The 15903-nt window shown below is 45.8% G+C and overlaps 1 protein-coding gene across 1 annotated transcript in view; it reads right to left on the reverse strand.

The window, feature by feature from the left end:
- LOC135393892 (homeobox protein dve-1-like) overlaps positions 1-15903 on the reverse strand; it is a 36529-nt gene that overhangs the window by 10097 nt on the left and 10529 nt on the right. Inside the window, exon 3 of the mRNA XM_064624227.1 lies at positions 636-818. Coding sequence (XP_064480297.1) covers positions 636-818 — 183 coding nt within the window. The remainder of the gene's footprint in view (positions 1-635; positions 819-15903) is intronic.

Consider the following 15903-nt stretch of genomic DNA (forward strand, 5'->3'; position numbering starts at 1 on the left):
AGCTTCTCAGTGCCTTCTAATCCGGACTTAAATAAAACATGGAGGCCTAATGTAGTCAGAGAGATTAAGGATGGCGCGAGAGGGTTATCCGCTCTCCCCCCTCACGAAAGAAGGTCTGTGCGCATAATATCGGAGCTGTAGCAGGCGAGGCTTTTCTGCTGCTATCTTCATCAGAGCCTGCCTTTAATCTTATAAAGGTGAACTTTCGCTCGGCTCCGAGGATAAGCCCCCGGGACGCAAAGGCTCTGAGCAAATCCCGTTAGCCCGGCTCTTGCGTGCGCACGATGCTAGCCAAGCATCAAAAAACGAACGGATTACACACACACACACACACACACTGTACAGCGCTCACCATCGAGCTCTGGCTTCTTCGCAGAATACGAGAACTACTCTTTACCATGAAGAATGCACAGCTTAAATTTTTCATATCGAAACCTCTAGTACTTTTTTTCTTCCCGCTTTCTTTCACCAGCAGTCGCCCTTGAATTGTAAACTCGTTATATATATATATATATTTTGAAAACCTTGCTCGAATCAACTATTCGGTGCCTCGGGGCCTTCAGAGGTAATCCGCTAATCAAACGGCTTTGTCACTATATACACCGAGAATAAAATAATGAAAAACCCAGCGATACCTTTGGCACATGTAGCCTCGCAGGGCGAATAGCCTAACTTGCTGAGCGCCGTTCGAACCAGGTCGCTGAAGAGGGCCGCGCAGGGAACGATGGCGTAGGAGTCGACTTCCACGCACGGCTGTTGGTTCTCCGTTTGTGGGCTGGGCACTCGTTCCAGGACACAATGGACAGGTAACGACTTTCCTACGAACACAAAAAGAAAATAATGCTTTATTCTGCGCAAAGAATCACCCTGTCAGTAGTCCGGGAGACCGCGGTTCGGCTCTCCCGCCGGAACATTGAGTCTGCAGTGAAGCACGCTTTCCAGGAAGCGCCGTATATTTTTGCGAGGATAAAGGCCTGTTCCGACATATAGCTGCGCGCTAATATAGCGCAACAAAACAGCACGCAAAATCAGCGCTCACGCTTATTGGACGGTTCACACTTGCAAAGTGGCGTAAGCGCTAAAATCTAGTGGTCTCTCTCATCATGATGCCTCCAACTGTTCGACAGCGTTGGACGAAAAAATTCGATCAACTGACAGAACCCCTTATCAAGAAGGACAATAAGATAAATTAGCAGAGATTTTGGATGACACTCGCCGGTTCCAATGCCGTCGTCGTGCCGTGAAATGCGGAAGCAACACAACTCCACGACTTCCGCGACGTCACCACTGAAGGGCCTTCTCATTGGCCAACACGAATATAGCGCTAATATTAGCGCTGAAAAAGTTGGCTCGCGCTCAAATCCGACAGGCGCAAATTTTTAGCGGTTTGGAGCAATGCGAGGAGGAAAATACCGCGCTATTTTCTAGCGCTATATATGAAATCGCTGTATGTCGGAACAGGCCTTAACGATGAACGGCGACTAGTCATGACGAAAAAAACAAACTCCGAGACTAGGGAACGCGAAAATACTACATACAAACAAAAATTTGCGTTTCTACGTTCCCTAGTCTGTGGGTTATTCGTCGTGAATCCTTGCCACCAGCCCGCTTGTCTTCTCACCATTATTATTATTTTGTTGTTGTTGTTGTTGAATGCGTGGTACGTTCATTCTGGGGGGTACGGATGCTGTCAGGCTGCCTCTGCAGCTTTTTTGCTGTACCTCCCTTTTCCCTTGGAAATAAATACGAAAGTAAAAAAAAAGAAGATTTAGATAGATAGCGACGAGATAACGCAACGTGTACGTCACCGCACCTACGCCCATATCTCCAACATACACTCGGTATCTGTCCGTACAGGTATACGTCGATAACCAAAATCGCTCGACTCGAACATTCATAAAGAGGACGCTGAATCGCGTCACTAGTTTATTATAAACCCATTTAGACGGCAATAATCGCCGAGCAGATCTGCAATCCGCGGCGAAAACGAAACCATCCCTTGGGAGCCAAAAGAGCAGACGACGTCGTCAACGGATTAGTTCTCCCGACTTCACCATCTCTATCAACGCAGGCCTCCCCTGCACGCTGTCACACCGTGTTGATCTGCGTCGAAAGCAAGTATAATGACATAAGGTGCGAGCCAAAAATTATCGTGGCAACAAGGCGCGAACGCAACGCCCCCGCGCGTGCGATACTTTCCGCAGGCGGATTACTCAGCACGCGCGCGGGGGCTAAGCGGGAAGAATGAAAAGAAGTTTGAAAAAAAAAAAAAAAAAAGGGGGAAAAAGCAAAATCTAAAGCCGAAAGCATGGAGGCGGCCGGGATTATGCGTCGGCACGTTGGTGTTCTCTACCCTTCCCGGGTTCAAAAGCAAAGCCAGCGGCAGAAATATCTGCGAGAGAGAAGCAAAAAGCGTGCAGAGAACTGGCAATCGTTGTAAAAAAAAAAAGAAAGTTAAGCCACGATGCGAGATAAAAGAACAAAGCCTACAAATAATCGCAGAAAACAGAAAAAATGAGGAAGGATGTGGTGCAGCGTCGTGTAAGAACAAATGCGACGGTACATGTAGCGAGCCGGCTAAGCTAGCGCGGGAACGGTGACGGAACAAATAATGCTGCTGCGCATCGGAGCAGAATTCTCAGGTCAGGAACCGTCGGTATTTTGAACAGAGACTGTTTCTCTATACTGGCAACCATCCTCATCATTGGCAGTGTATTGAAAGGGTCGGAGGATTATGGGTTAAAGATGTGTAGGGTATTTCGAATCAACTCCTCCGTTGACGAAGGGGATTTGTGTGTGAAGCCCTTCCGCGAAAGCGCACCATTATACGTTTCCTCTTCGGGACCATTGGACAGTTCTTCAACGGGTGCGCAACGTTTTGTCGCAACCAGACTTGGAGGTATCTTGAGTACCGTACTACCTTATCGTACCTTACTGAGTACGCTTCGTGAAAAGTGTTTGTACCGTAATGAAAATACTTTTTTTTTCAGTATTTTGTACTCAGTACTCTACTTACTCTTTCCTTTTTGTCGAATATTCGGATGGGCATTTCTTTTTTTTTTTTTTGCCAGGTCATTTCGAAGGAAGTTCACGCTGTTATCATGTGGCTTGTAGAGTCACTAAACAGGGAGCAGAGTAGCGACACTGAGCTACGCCGGCGAGCGAGACCACCATCTTGGGTCCGGCGCGGCTGCGTCGCCTAGCAACGGGATGCCAATCTCCCCCTTTACCGCCGGAGAACTGCGCGCAGTCGAGCCAGCTCGCACCCGACGAAATCGGTTTTGGATGGAGGGGGACTCAACATGGACGGCGCGTTCTTGGAAGGAGAAACCACGTGACATGATGGGCCCAATCGAGGACACCGAACAGCGGTTCCGGCGCGGAAAAGGAATGCGATACTCTGTACCCCTATTTAGTGACTCTAGTGGCTCGAAGCACCACGTGCAACGATTCCTCTTTCGTGCGGGTGTCTCCGATGTATTGTCCAAAACAGCTCAGCCTTTTTTTTTTCTTTTTTTTTTGTCCTCTTGCACTGCATTCCTACTTCGAGTAGCGTGTTCGCCCCTTCTGATCCCGAGATTGCGGGTTCAAATCCGGCCGAGGACGCCAGCAACTTTGTGGGCGCGGTACAAGTTGCTTAGACACGCCGTCTTCCGTGAGGGACGTTAAATACGGGGTGCCGTGTGATGAACTTTTATTGCACGTTAAAGAACCCTCTGGTGGGCAAGAGCAATCCACAGACCGACCGCTGTGGCGTCGCTCATGATCTGAGTTGCCTCGCCACGTAAACCCCCAATTACTATTATTATTATTATTATTATTGTTGTTGTTATTATTCAAGTTCTACCCTACTTTTGTGTGTGTTACGTTCAGGGAGGCCTTTCTCTACTTTGCAGGCATATTTTGACACTTCTGTGCCTGGTGAATTTTTGAGTACCTTTTATAAGTATCTTAAATACTTCTCCTGGTATTTACTACTCTACTCTAAATACTTTCATTTCTAACTACCTTTACTGTATTTTAAATACATTTTGCGCTCAGTATTTAGTAACGCATTTTAAGTACTACTTGTCGTATCTTTTACATGTTTGGTTGCAACGAAAGAAACGAAATCGAGACAACACGAAAGAACAAACGTATTAAGCCAAGTGACAAGCACTTCACATATTCATCTCACGTCTGGAGTCCCTCAGAAGGTGGCATTAGTGCTACGGTCCATACATCCTGGTAACTAGCCACTCACAATGTCCCCACGACCTTGCAACAACCCCCAATATACCTACCAAAACGCTAAAAAAAAAAAGAAAGAAAAAGAAAGCCTGAAAAACAAACAGATATGGGCGTAAAACAAGCCTACGGAATTTCAACCTCCTGCGCGAATCCCTGTGTGCAACGACTGAGATTACCGCTCGCAACTATAGGATAGAATACAGTTCAAATATGGGAAGGGAGTTGCCTCAGGACAGAAGCCGCCGATATTTCGAACAGAGACTGTTCTTCTTCTGGATATTTCGAACAGAGACTGTTCTTCTTCTGGAGAACCAGAAGAAGAACAGTCTCTGTTCGAAATATCGGCGGCTTCTGTCCTGAGGCAACTCCCTTCCTACATCTCTACCGGTTCGCTGGATTCCTACCCATCTAAGTTCAAATATGGGTGATTTAAAAGCAATAAGTAACCTTTCAAATAGAATAGCGGAAGTGATGATTCTGATCGGAATACCTCACCACGCTTATATACAGGGTGTTCAAAATTAAGCTTTCACTAGCGCTTTATAAATAGGCGAACAAAAGAAAACTGGCTGCTATTTTTCTGTTCCTTGAGTAAGAAACAGGTGCTACATAATTAGCAGCACCTGTTTCTTACACAAGTAGCGTAAAGTTATCATTCGGTTTCCCGTCATCGATGTGTTTGCGTAGCGCTCGTGAAAGCTTAATTTTGAACACCCTGAATAGCCACGGAATTGACACGCACGACGAAGGTGCAAGATTAGTGCACCTTGGATTAGTGCACTACCCGCAGAACTGTTGTGCAGGACGAGCAAAAACTGTTGGCGAAGAAAAGCGCCAAGCATTGTTGCAGACAGCGCCTACGAAACACTTTGTGACTGAACGCCGTGGCGTATACATTTACATAGGTTATTATACGCCTCGGTATTATTTAGACGCAGGGAGCGCGACAAGATATTGAATAACGTGCCCCGTTTTACGAGCACAAGTGTTACTGAGGTTGAAAAGAGACGACTCGAGTGTCGGATCTGACTGCGGAAGAAAAAAGATCGTAAAACGAGAGAGCACAAAGGATCCGCAGATGGCCACGTCTAATTGGAAGCTGCTGAGTCATTAAGCCTGTTACGAGAGGGATTTACTTTTTTGGTACTCCTTCACAAATTTCCCGTTACGACTGTGAGCCTCACGGTGCCTATAAGAATGTGAGAGATCGAAACATACGGTGTTATTTTTACTCGGCACGTAACCAAAAAGACGGTGGTCGCCTAACCTTTGTCACTGAATTATACAGTCGACCCCCGTTTATCCGGACGGTGCCGTTCCCGGCGAAATCGTCCGGATACCGGGGCATCCGGATAAATGAAACGACCGAATAGAGACGTCCTACAGAGCAAGGTTTAATTAAAACACAGAAATCTTGTCAATGACAGCTGTTACATAGTAGTGTAGGCACTCGATTCCTGCAAACTTTTGCTAATTGCATAGAGTTGAGCCACGCTGTTGCGCTGCTCGAAGAATGACAGTGCGGACGCAAAGTGTCAATGTCGGAGCCTTGTTTCTCACTGGCGTCATCGGCACCGTCTTGCTGCACATGATCGGAGGCAACAGCAGCAATCACACCGTCATCAGTCATAGCTGCACACGCGTCATCATCCTTATCAACGTCAACGTAGTCAGAAACCGCAGCATCATCTACGGCAGTCGCAGTGAGCCTCTGCATCAGGAATCGCAGCTCAACGGGCCGTAAGCAGCAGGCCCTCGGGTTGGAGTTTTCCCCTCTAGAACCGGACAGTTCCTCGAGATATTTCCAAATGACTTGACTGGTCAACGTGCCCCAACGCACACAAATAGAAAAGGGGGTCATCGTGCACGGTTGTCTCCCCTACGGAGGAATGTAGGTCCCTGACGTGTGACGGGAATAACCCCGAAACAGGGAAAAGGGTGACGAAGCGGGGTCAGCGCCTCCTCTTACTCACGGTAGTCCGGATAACTGAAGCTGGATTACAAGAATTTTCGACTTTCGTTCCCTGGAATTCTTGTCCGAGTCCGGAAGCTGAAGTCCGGATAAACGAGAACAAAATACATGGAGGAAAATCCGTTCCCGTGCCTTTTGTCCGGATACCGCGGGATCCGGATAAATGAAGTCCGGATAAACGGGGGTCGACTGTATTTATAAAAGCGTTCCGAAATACGACGTCAACGTTATTCATATTGCGGAATTTTTTGTCACGCATTACAAGTAAGGTCGTGCAAATTTAATTTATATACGTCAATAACTTTATCCCACCTAAAAAATAGCTTACTACTACTAAAATAGCCTACTACTACTACTACTACGTAGTAGTAGTAGTAGTAGTAGTAGTAGTAGTACATGCACTTCAGGTGACTTTTTTTTCGCAGTAATGCTTTGTGCTTTTGAAGTAAGTCCTACCTTATATGGTCACCTCGCTCATCTAATCCTTATTCAATTCTTTTTTTTTTTTTTTTTGAGATGCCTATAAACAACCTAAGTGGTCTAACCTTATGGTGTACACTAAAATAGATACGAAATGAAAAACAGTATAGTATATTGTATCAATGATTATAGATTTGAAAGCACGAGAAAAACATCTATACGGCTAGCAGAGATATCGATATGATGCTGACGATCGACGTGATTGAAATGAATCGTAAATCGTGTTACTGGACCGCAATCGCGACACATGAAAATTTAAAAAGTAGAAGGCGGGACATTGAAAGGATGATTGCATATCAGGACAGTCAACATGAGCGTGAACTACATTTTCCACGAACACAATGTCACGAATAATACGACGTGATTGCAAACTTTGGTGTGTCCGTTATCAACATTATCAAGTGATGTTGATGACGATGACTGAATTTTTAATGGGCACAATCAACTAAGCCTTCCTTATCCAACCTTACCGTTCTTTCATCATATACTATACGTACACACACCAACGTCCCCTCAATGTCTCGAAGCGTTTCTCTTCAGGCGGCTGTCCTTGCCATCACAGGCATATTCCGTTGCACGTTTTCAATTCGGCAACTGTCATTGAAAATTCCTTCCTTGGCACGCGCCCTTAATCCGGTTGCCGCTAATCCGAGCTGCAGCGAGCGGATTAAAATGGCCGCCAACGGATTACGGCGAGCGAGAGATTACTGGCGCAGCAACTTTTTTACCCGGCCTTCCGCCTACACGCAACGTCATGCAAATCTCTCCTTGGAATAAACAAGTGAACGTGCATTTCGATTTTGCATCGATTTGCGTCTTCGGATAGGTTTGGCTCTTATGTACTCATGTGCATGGATGGACGACCTTCGAGGTGAACGTCGGTCTCCGAAGTTAAGCTACGAGTCTATCCTTATTGGCTTTAATCGGGTTAACGGTATTATAGTTTGGAGGCAGAAGACAGAGACATCACATCAGCAGATCACTTTCTTTTGCAATTAAGGAGAATACACATTGGCTTCTTGTTGAATTATGTGAGTTCTCTTTCTTCTGTAGAGCAAACATTCGAGAAACATATGGGGGAGACACAGTTTACTGTGCCGGCGAAATGCACTTTTTATTATGTAGGCTTATATATACAGGGTGTTTCGGTTAAATCCCCGGGCTAAATAATTCGCGAACGGGTGGCACCAATCAAATGACTTTTTTTTTTTTTAACGAATGTCTGTCCGATACGACCTACAAACTGCGCACCGTGTGAACGAGTGGGAGGCGCTCATTATTTAAATAAAAATTCAAATGAGTTTCGTGAAAAAACATTACTTTTAAATCAGGGCGCAGTCGGCATTAAAATGGGTACTACCCCTTTTGACACCTTCAGTGGACTCCTTTTAGAGAAAAAATCTACCACCAAAGCGGGTCATTTGGTTTCGGTTTACATATTGTTGTCGCGGCGAAGAGCAAAAGGACGTAATTCATGAGTGGAAACAGCGTCCTCTTGCGCACCAAACGGACTGGAAAGGAGGAAAGCAAGAACCGGACGGGTTTTACCCGGAAAAGTCGCAGCCTGTCAACTCTCCGTTTTCAAGACTCGAAGCCTCCCGAATCCCCGGTACTCCGGTCAGATTAACCACGAGATTAACAGAGGGGGAAATGTTAATTATCCCCTCTGGCCGCAGAGTCGCGTGTGCACATATTCGGTATCTGTCTCAGCATTATGAGCATTTCATTTATCAATTCGCTAAGCCGGTATTTCTTTAATCGCTGCCATATATGCAGGGTGTTTCAGCAGTGAATGTTAATACGACGCTGAAGACGTGGCTTCCGAAGTACAATACCTCACCCAATCAAAGGATAAGATTTCAACTGCTAATAAAAAGAAATGTTTGTTGTTTTGTTTCCTTCTCTCTCTTTTTTTCTTTCATTTTGCTAGAAACAAAAAAAGCGCGTGTTGGATGAACCACATTCTCATTACAAAATACATACCTCGCTACAATGGTATACTAGCTGAAAAGAGTTGCGAACATCGTCGTTTTGAGGCGCGCAAATAGACATCTCCCTGTTTGTAAACAAATGACGTCATAGTGTTCGACAGCACCGCCAATTTGGTAGAGTTGAACTATACACTCGATGCGATGCGATGCGATGCGATGCGATGCGATGCGATGCGATGCGATGCGACGCGACGCGATGCGATGCGATGGGTGAACAAGGTCACGGTCTTGAGGGGATTACGGCGGTCCCTGAAAGGGACGCGACCTTCGGTCCTACTTCTCTTTCAATAAGGGGCAGCGAACAAGTGCCCATTCGTGGAACCCAGCCCTCCCCTTCCGATTTGTTTCGGTTTCAGTCTCTCTACCTACGTCATAGTGACGCTTCTCAGGTAGAGATCTACTGAATTGCGCAGGGGAGAACACGCGCGTGAGCTTCCCGCCAATTGACTGATTATCTCACGAGACACATACGAGGCTCCATAGAAGTCCACGTGAGCAAGAAGCTTCTTGGGTAGCGGTCTATTGTCAGGCGCGCTCAGTTCTTGCTGAAGTTGACACGACAAGCGGCTGAAGAAGACGGTGACACGCCTCCCCTTGTTTCCTTCCCACTGTTGTCTCAGACAACCGTGCGCTGAAGAAACCTGGCTGCAGTTACCGGGATAAGCGTGGAAAATGAATCCGAAGGGTCCGGTGCTCCTCGCCACCTTCGCGTCGCTTCTTGAAGGGGAACCGAGGGCTGCCGACAATGTGCGCGTCTCGAAACGACGATTCCCCCCCCCCTCCCCCGCTGGGGAATGTATATTGTAACATTGAATTGAGGTAAATCCAACACGTGTTTCCTGTTTCTAGCAAAAACAAACAAGCACAAAGAAAACGTTAGGTTGATTTAGAAAAATTCGGAGCTCGATTCAAGAAATTTAATTTCTATGAATCAGAGTATAACACAATTACTTATAGTACGCGGCGAAAGTTCCCTACAGACATATGCCTTTAAATCGCGTATTTTTCCGCAGCATGCTTTTTTTTGTTATTAGTTTTGTACACGGTTAGTGAGACGCTCTGCAGACAGATCCCTGACCGATCTGAAGAATCTGATGACGTCATGATACTAAGTGTGGATACGTCACGGACTGTGCCGCCCCGTTTACGAAAGGGAAGTGTACTGGTGTGGGAAGCCTCCTTTTTTTTTTTTTTTTTTTGCGGGAGATTCCAAATAAATCAATGCAATTAATCAGTCAGGTAGAACCTCATCGCTTGGCGATGAAATATGCCTAGGCATGCACTGCCGTTGGAATAACCAAGTGTCCAAACATTTTTTATGTTTTTTTCTGACAGATCAAAATGAAGAGAGAGAGAGAAAGAAAGAAGGAAAAAAAAGGAAAGGAAAAAGGCGTACCATACTGTAATTCCCGAAACTCGCTTCACGAAGCTGAAAGGTGCTGCCCTCTAAGCCGCTTTCTGGTGCGAACCAAGACAGCTAATAGAAAACAGCTAACAATTTTTCCGCAGAAAACTTTTCGCCCAAATAATTAAAGCCGCGGGACCGCGCGTGGCTAATGACGCAGTTTTTGAAAGCCGATGACCGCTTTTCAAATGCCGCTCCATTGCGCATGCGCCGGTAGGAACAGCCTAAGCTTGCCACGCATATTATATTATGCGCAGGCACAAAGACAGCGCCGTACGAGCAAGAAAAAGAAAAAGAAGAAAGAGAAAGAGAAAAGAAAAGTCTAGCAGATAAAAGCTTGCGCTCTTTCTCTTCTTGCATTTTAATCGCTTTCTTTTGCCGTCCCGTATAATCCAGCTTCCGAAAATGCTAAGCCAAATCCTTCGCAAGAAAACGAATTAAATCTGCTTTCAATCGAGGCGCGACGTTCGCTAAAACCTTCAGCTAAGCCTACAACACAATTTGGCTCGGCAGAATGTATTTGATTTTCGCGTACCACTGCACTTTATTTCATATATGCCTGTCGTGAGCATGCGAGGACAGACACTTTGGTACGTTTCAAATGCCGGCTGCTATAATCAGGCGATGTTACATCAAACGTCAAGTCAAAGTTGAAGTCCCAGTAAAAAAAAAGAAAAAAAAAAGACACAGTTGCACATCCTTGCATGTAGGTCACATTTCTAAGGAACTATGTACAAAGAGATATTTTTTTCAGTTCACTATACGGTTGATGGTTCTCGAGACTATCTCTGAAACGAGATGAAGCCGACCGCGTTCACACAAGTATAGCGGTTCCCCCCGGCGAGCCGAACGTTTATTGACATAACCACGACCTACTATATTGTAACGACCATGCCATAGGCACCCCTTCCCAGCGCCGCATTTGGAAGCTAGCGGTGGCGCTACTCATCGGCTCGGTTATTGCTTCCTCAACTTCGACAATACTTTGTACTTCAGCTTACTTTATTATTTTTGTACAAGCGGTGGACGTCACACGGATAAAGTTTCATTCTAAAGTTGATTATCATCATCATTCTACGCGTTTTCATAGGAGCGGTTGCTGTCGTCTGCTACGATAGTCGTGCGTCCGCTTCTGCGCGTTCAAAATTCAAATTTCCATTGTCCAATCATGATGTAGATCTCGCGGGCCGATGAATAGCGCCCCTAGCGGATCGTGCGGACCGGCTCCTCATAGGGGTTGCCGATTATGACATGGTCGTTATAATCTAGTAGGTCGTGAACATAACATTGTCCATATTAGGCATGTGCCAATCGAATCACCGAATCGAGATTCGGGAATCCGAATCCCAGTGCCAAAAACTGCGAATCGAATCTTTCGAATCCACCAATCGCGTTTGTTCCTTTCTTTTTCAAATTTGCGCTTCCGGAGTCCGCCGAAAGCCTCATTGACAGACGGGTGTTTTCTTATTTGTTTGTTTACACTGCTCTGGACTGAAAGAGTTCAGGCAGGAACTGCTACATTACAAGTTTAAAAGTAACACGGTTTTGTTTTTGGTAGTTGCTTAGTTTTATCGAAATAATTCAGACGCGAGAACTTGTGTATTTCTTGTAATCGCTAAACAACATGTTAAATAAATTACGTTTACGGGTATATCTTCTCCTAAGACTGCACTATTATTTAATTTGTGTTTCGTTAAACAAGTGTATCATATTCTGCTTCAAAACACATTTCAGTAGAAGTTTTTTTTTTTGGCTTTTTAAACTCTTTTTAAAGAAAGGGTTCGAAAGATTCGAGATTCGTAAGATTCGTGGATTCGCAGAACCTTCTTTGGATTCGGATTCGGATCAGGATTCGGATTTGTAAAATTCTGGATTCGTCCCATCTCTAATCTATTATATATACAGGGTGGGTGCAGATAAAGTAGCCCCACATTTTCGCGCATAGCGCGTCTCGTGCTTACCGTAAGAACTTCTGGCGGCGCACGGCGACGCATTTATGCGATGAAAACCAACAAAAAAATCGTGCTAACCAAACTGTGTGCAACAAAATCGTTCGCTCGCTGTATATCCAATCGCTCCGTGTATTTCCAATGGGAGATTGCAGGGCAGTACAGTTGCGTCGCCCTTCCGCGGGGGGGTGTCACCTATGCAGAAAGGAAACGAAATCTGGCACGCCTAGCGGTACGTAGACGCAACTGTGCCGTGACCGCCATATTGACTTCTGCACAGGAAATGCGGGATGCACGGAGAGCGACGTTGCACGTATAACGTTTTTGTTACGTGGAGTGCGGTTACTACGATTTTTTGGTTGGTTTTCATCGCATATATATAAGCATTGTGAGGTAGAGTGCCTGGATGTCACCCTTTTATAGAATATATCTACATTATTTTCAGATCGTAGTGAGAGGTGTAGAAACGTGTAAAAATTTCGTCGGACCTGCGCTCAGTATAAACTTGCATGTCGCATCTTTACGATTACCTCGACAGTAAAAGACGAAAAATGATAAATTGTCGTACGCTCCAATGCGGTTCCTGCGCGTACGTATGTATGGAACTCACCTGCCTCGGTTCAAGCACATATGAACTCAGGGAATCCTCGCGCTCCGTAATTACCATCATCTCCATTCCAAAAGAAAAGTCCAGCAGACGACAGAAGAGACAAAAAACTGCTATCCCGGCTTAAGCTACGAAATCCGTTCGGGGAGAAGCCATCGAAAGAAAATTCTTCGTTTTTTGTTCCCCGACCTCATAACAGAGGTTCGAATCGAAATAGAGGATGGCCGACAAAGGTGCAGGGGAGGGATATATCGCTGCCGCCAGGGGCTGGCGGCGAGGTAATCTCGTGGAAATGAAATCCGAGGGCCCCGGCACGTAATTGCGAGGCAGGTCCTTAATCCGCGGATCAGCAGCCCGGCCCCATGACAGCGGTGACGAAAGAATGCTTCTATCGGCCGGATTAAGGGCCTCGGATGTGGGAGTCCCCTTCAAGGGCACTCTTTCCAGGACGGATTAGGCACATCCCTTGCTCGTATATAGGTAAAAGATGTCTATCCGCACGGCAGAGACGAACATTAACGCTGCTCATCGGGGACTCGGGGCTGAAAATCATCTGCCGACCGTGCATCCCCATCGCAGCGCATCTCAGAGCAAAGCAGGGAGGACACCAAAATTTTCTACTCCAAAATATTCTTGTTCTTTTTATTTATTTGCTAAGGCTTACTGTCACTAAAACGTGTCTTAACACGAGCGGCATCCTCTGAAGATTCTAGTAAAAAAAGAAAAAAGAAAGATTCTCCGGAAGCCGATGTTCCGCCCCGCGTTCTGTTGAGCGTTCACACAGTGCCGGAATATCGCCAGCGGCGTACTGCGCAATTAGCAGACGACACTTAGCAGATGTCATCGTAAGCGTCTTTTCCTGTCGTCTGCTACGGAATATTTTGTGTCTGTGTCGCAGGACATTCCCCACGGTTAGCAGTGCGCGAGAAGACACGACGTTGGGCGCTCGCGTTCACGTGGCAGCGGAAAGCTATGGCGTTTTTTGCATCTTCCGCTGGAATATTCTGAAGAATGTCACACGTGTGAATACACGAATACCTCGTGTATTCCCAATCTTACAAAAATTTATGCCACTGCAATCTACCTGCACGTATCCACGTATCTAACATTACGTTCACCCAAAATATAGTATTTCTCCATGTGACGTGGAAATACCATGTAATTAGTTTCTAGGTTTCATAGGTATGATGTCAGAGTGCGTGCAATCTGTCACCCGTCTCGCAACCACACCTCCTCCACATGGTCGGTTTCCCTTTCCTCACCACAGCTACATGCCTGCACATGTCGCTACACTGCAGCACTCAGACAGACAAACGTATCTGCAGACTCTCAACTGACAATAATTTTATTTGCGCAGGCATATTCATACACTCACAAGAATGATAGGTGGCGCACTAGTTTTAGAAAATTTCCTTCCCTTATTGGGAACGTGGGTTCCCAATGTCAACCCCACACTCCACGCTTAGAAAATCTTTTACTAGGTCAGTCAGCGCAAGGGAAAGGGCGCTGACACAATGCATCTCCTTTATGCACTCCCCCTCTTCCTTCCGTTGATCAACTATATTTCTAGTACTAGGGGTACTCCTTACGTCACTACTCCCCCTCTTCCTCCCGTTGATCAACTGGTATATTTCCAGTACTAGGGGTACTCCTTATGTCACTATACTCCCACTCTTTCTCCCGTTGATCTACGTGCCTGCAATCTTCCATGTGGAGCGGAGAGTGGGAAGGTGCTGCGGACGCTGTTGCTAGGAGACGGATGCCGGAGCTCCTCGTGACGTCAGCTACTCTTGAAGAATTCCGAAACTATGAACTCTTGCGGATTCTTTCGAAAATTAGTGGAAGCGCGTAAAGTGCACTTACGGTATTTATATTTTATGCACTGAGTCTTTCTGTGAGGTTGATTTATAATACGGAATTATTAAAACATGAATATCATTTTTAGTTCGTTGTGCCAACTGTAATCATTTTTGGGACAGTGGGACCCACTCGGGTCGACATGCTTCAATGCGCCTTCCTCGGTTCGTGGGACAGCGGGCTCTCACGTGAATGTTCAGCGCATGACATTTTCAACTACTTTCACGTTTATATATATATATATATATATATATATATAAAATGAAAAAATAGCCGGAGCTCTTTGGCTGCACGTATAACATATGTTTGTAACTCAAACGTCGCCATGCCAGTACTGGACAGCTGTTTCGGCCTTGTTGGGCCTCATCAAATATATCAGTGAGAGGGAACTAGGATGAGTCTTAACGTCTCTGTAACGTGGGCAATATTTCTGAGTTGGAGTTGCGTTTTTTTCTCGTTACGGAAAGTTTTCACAGATATCAGGTAAGTTGCCCCTGCTGTTAATTCCGCATTCTCGTAAGGCATTCAGGTTGAAGCACATGCCGTGTCCCACTTGTAGTGGTATATCCAAAAGGCAGAGGGACAAATGTTGTGCCACCTATATCACGATGTCTTAGAAGCGAATAAGGCTGACCTTTTAGTATATGTCTGGAATTTAGTGGTCCGTTGACTGCATGAAACTGGAAGAGGTTGCGACATGTGGTCTCAAATTACTCCGGACAAATGTAAAATGCAATTATTTGATGTTGGCAACATGTCTCTGAGCTTGGGGGAAAGACAAACAGAAAACACAAAACGAAAAGCACAAGGCCCGCTTGTTGCGTCTGTTCCCCTAAACTCGAGGACATGTTGCCAACATCAAGTACACCAGCTCGCTTGCATTTTACTTCTATATTCAACGCAATTATTTGCATCGATGTGAAACTGCATTCCAAGTTTTAAAGCTAAGCGGGTAACAGACGCATAGAAAACCGGCACCGCGAATACCGAAACTCATGCGGCGGTAGGCGTCTCCGCCAATAAGGAAGCGCGAGAGAGGTCACGCGCTTATCACTACCAATGGGAATGGCAAAAGCTCTGACGTCAGGACTTCACGAATACGTGTCTTGAAGGGCTTATACCTAGAGTGCCTGTATGCCTTATACCTCGCCAAATAAGATGCGTAGAAAAACAATTCTTTTTTTTTTTTTCCTCAATCCCCTAGTGTGCAATACAATGCGTGCATGGTGTAATGAACCACATTTATCCCTTTAACCTTGCGTTTTGTCTCGCAAAGTTATCCTATACCAAACCGTCGATCTAGATCCCTGCGCTACCCGCCGAATACTTCCGGATCCGGAAAAAAATAAAAATAAAAGTCGAACAACCATTGCGGTATGCGGAACAGATACTAGCTCCCGCGCGAACGCGGA

This window comes from Ornithodoros turicata, chromosome 5 (assembly GCF_037126465.1).
Source record: "Ornithodoros turicata isolate Travis chromosome 5, ASM3712646v1, whole genome shotgun sequence".
NCBI classification, from domain to species: Eukaryota; Metazoa; Arthropoda; class Arachnida; order Ixodida; family Argasidae; genus Ornithodoros; species Ornithodoros turicata.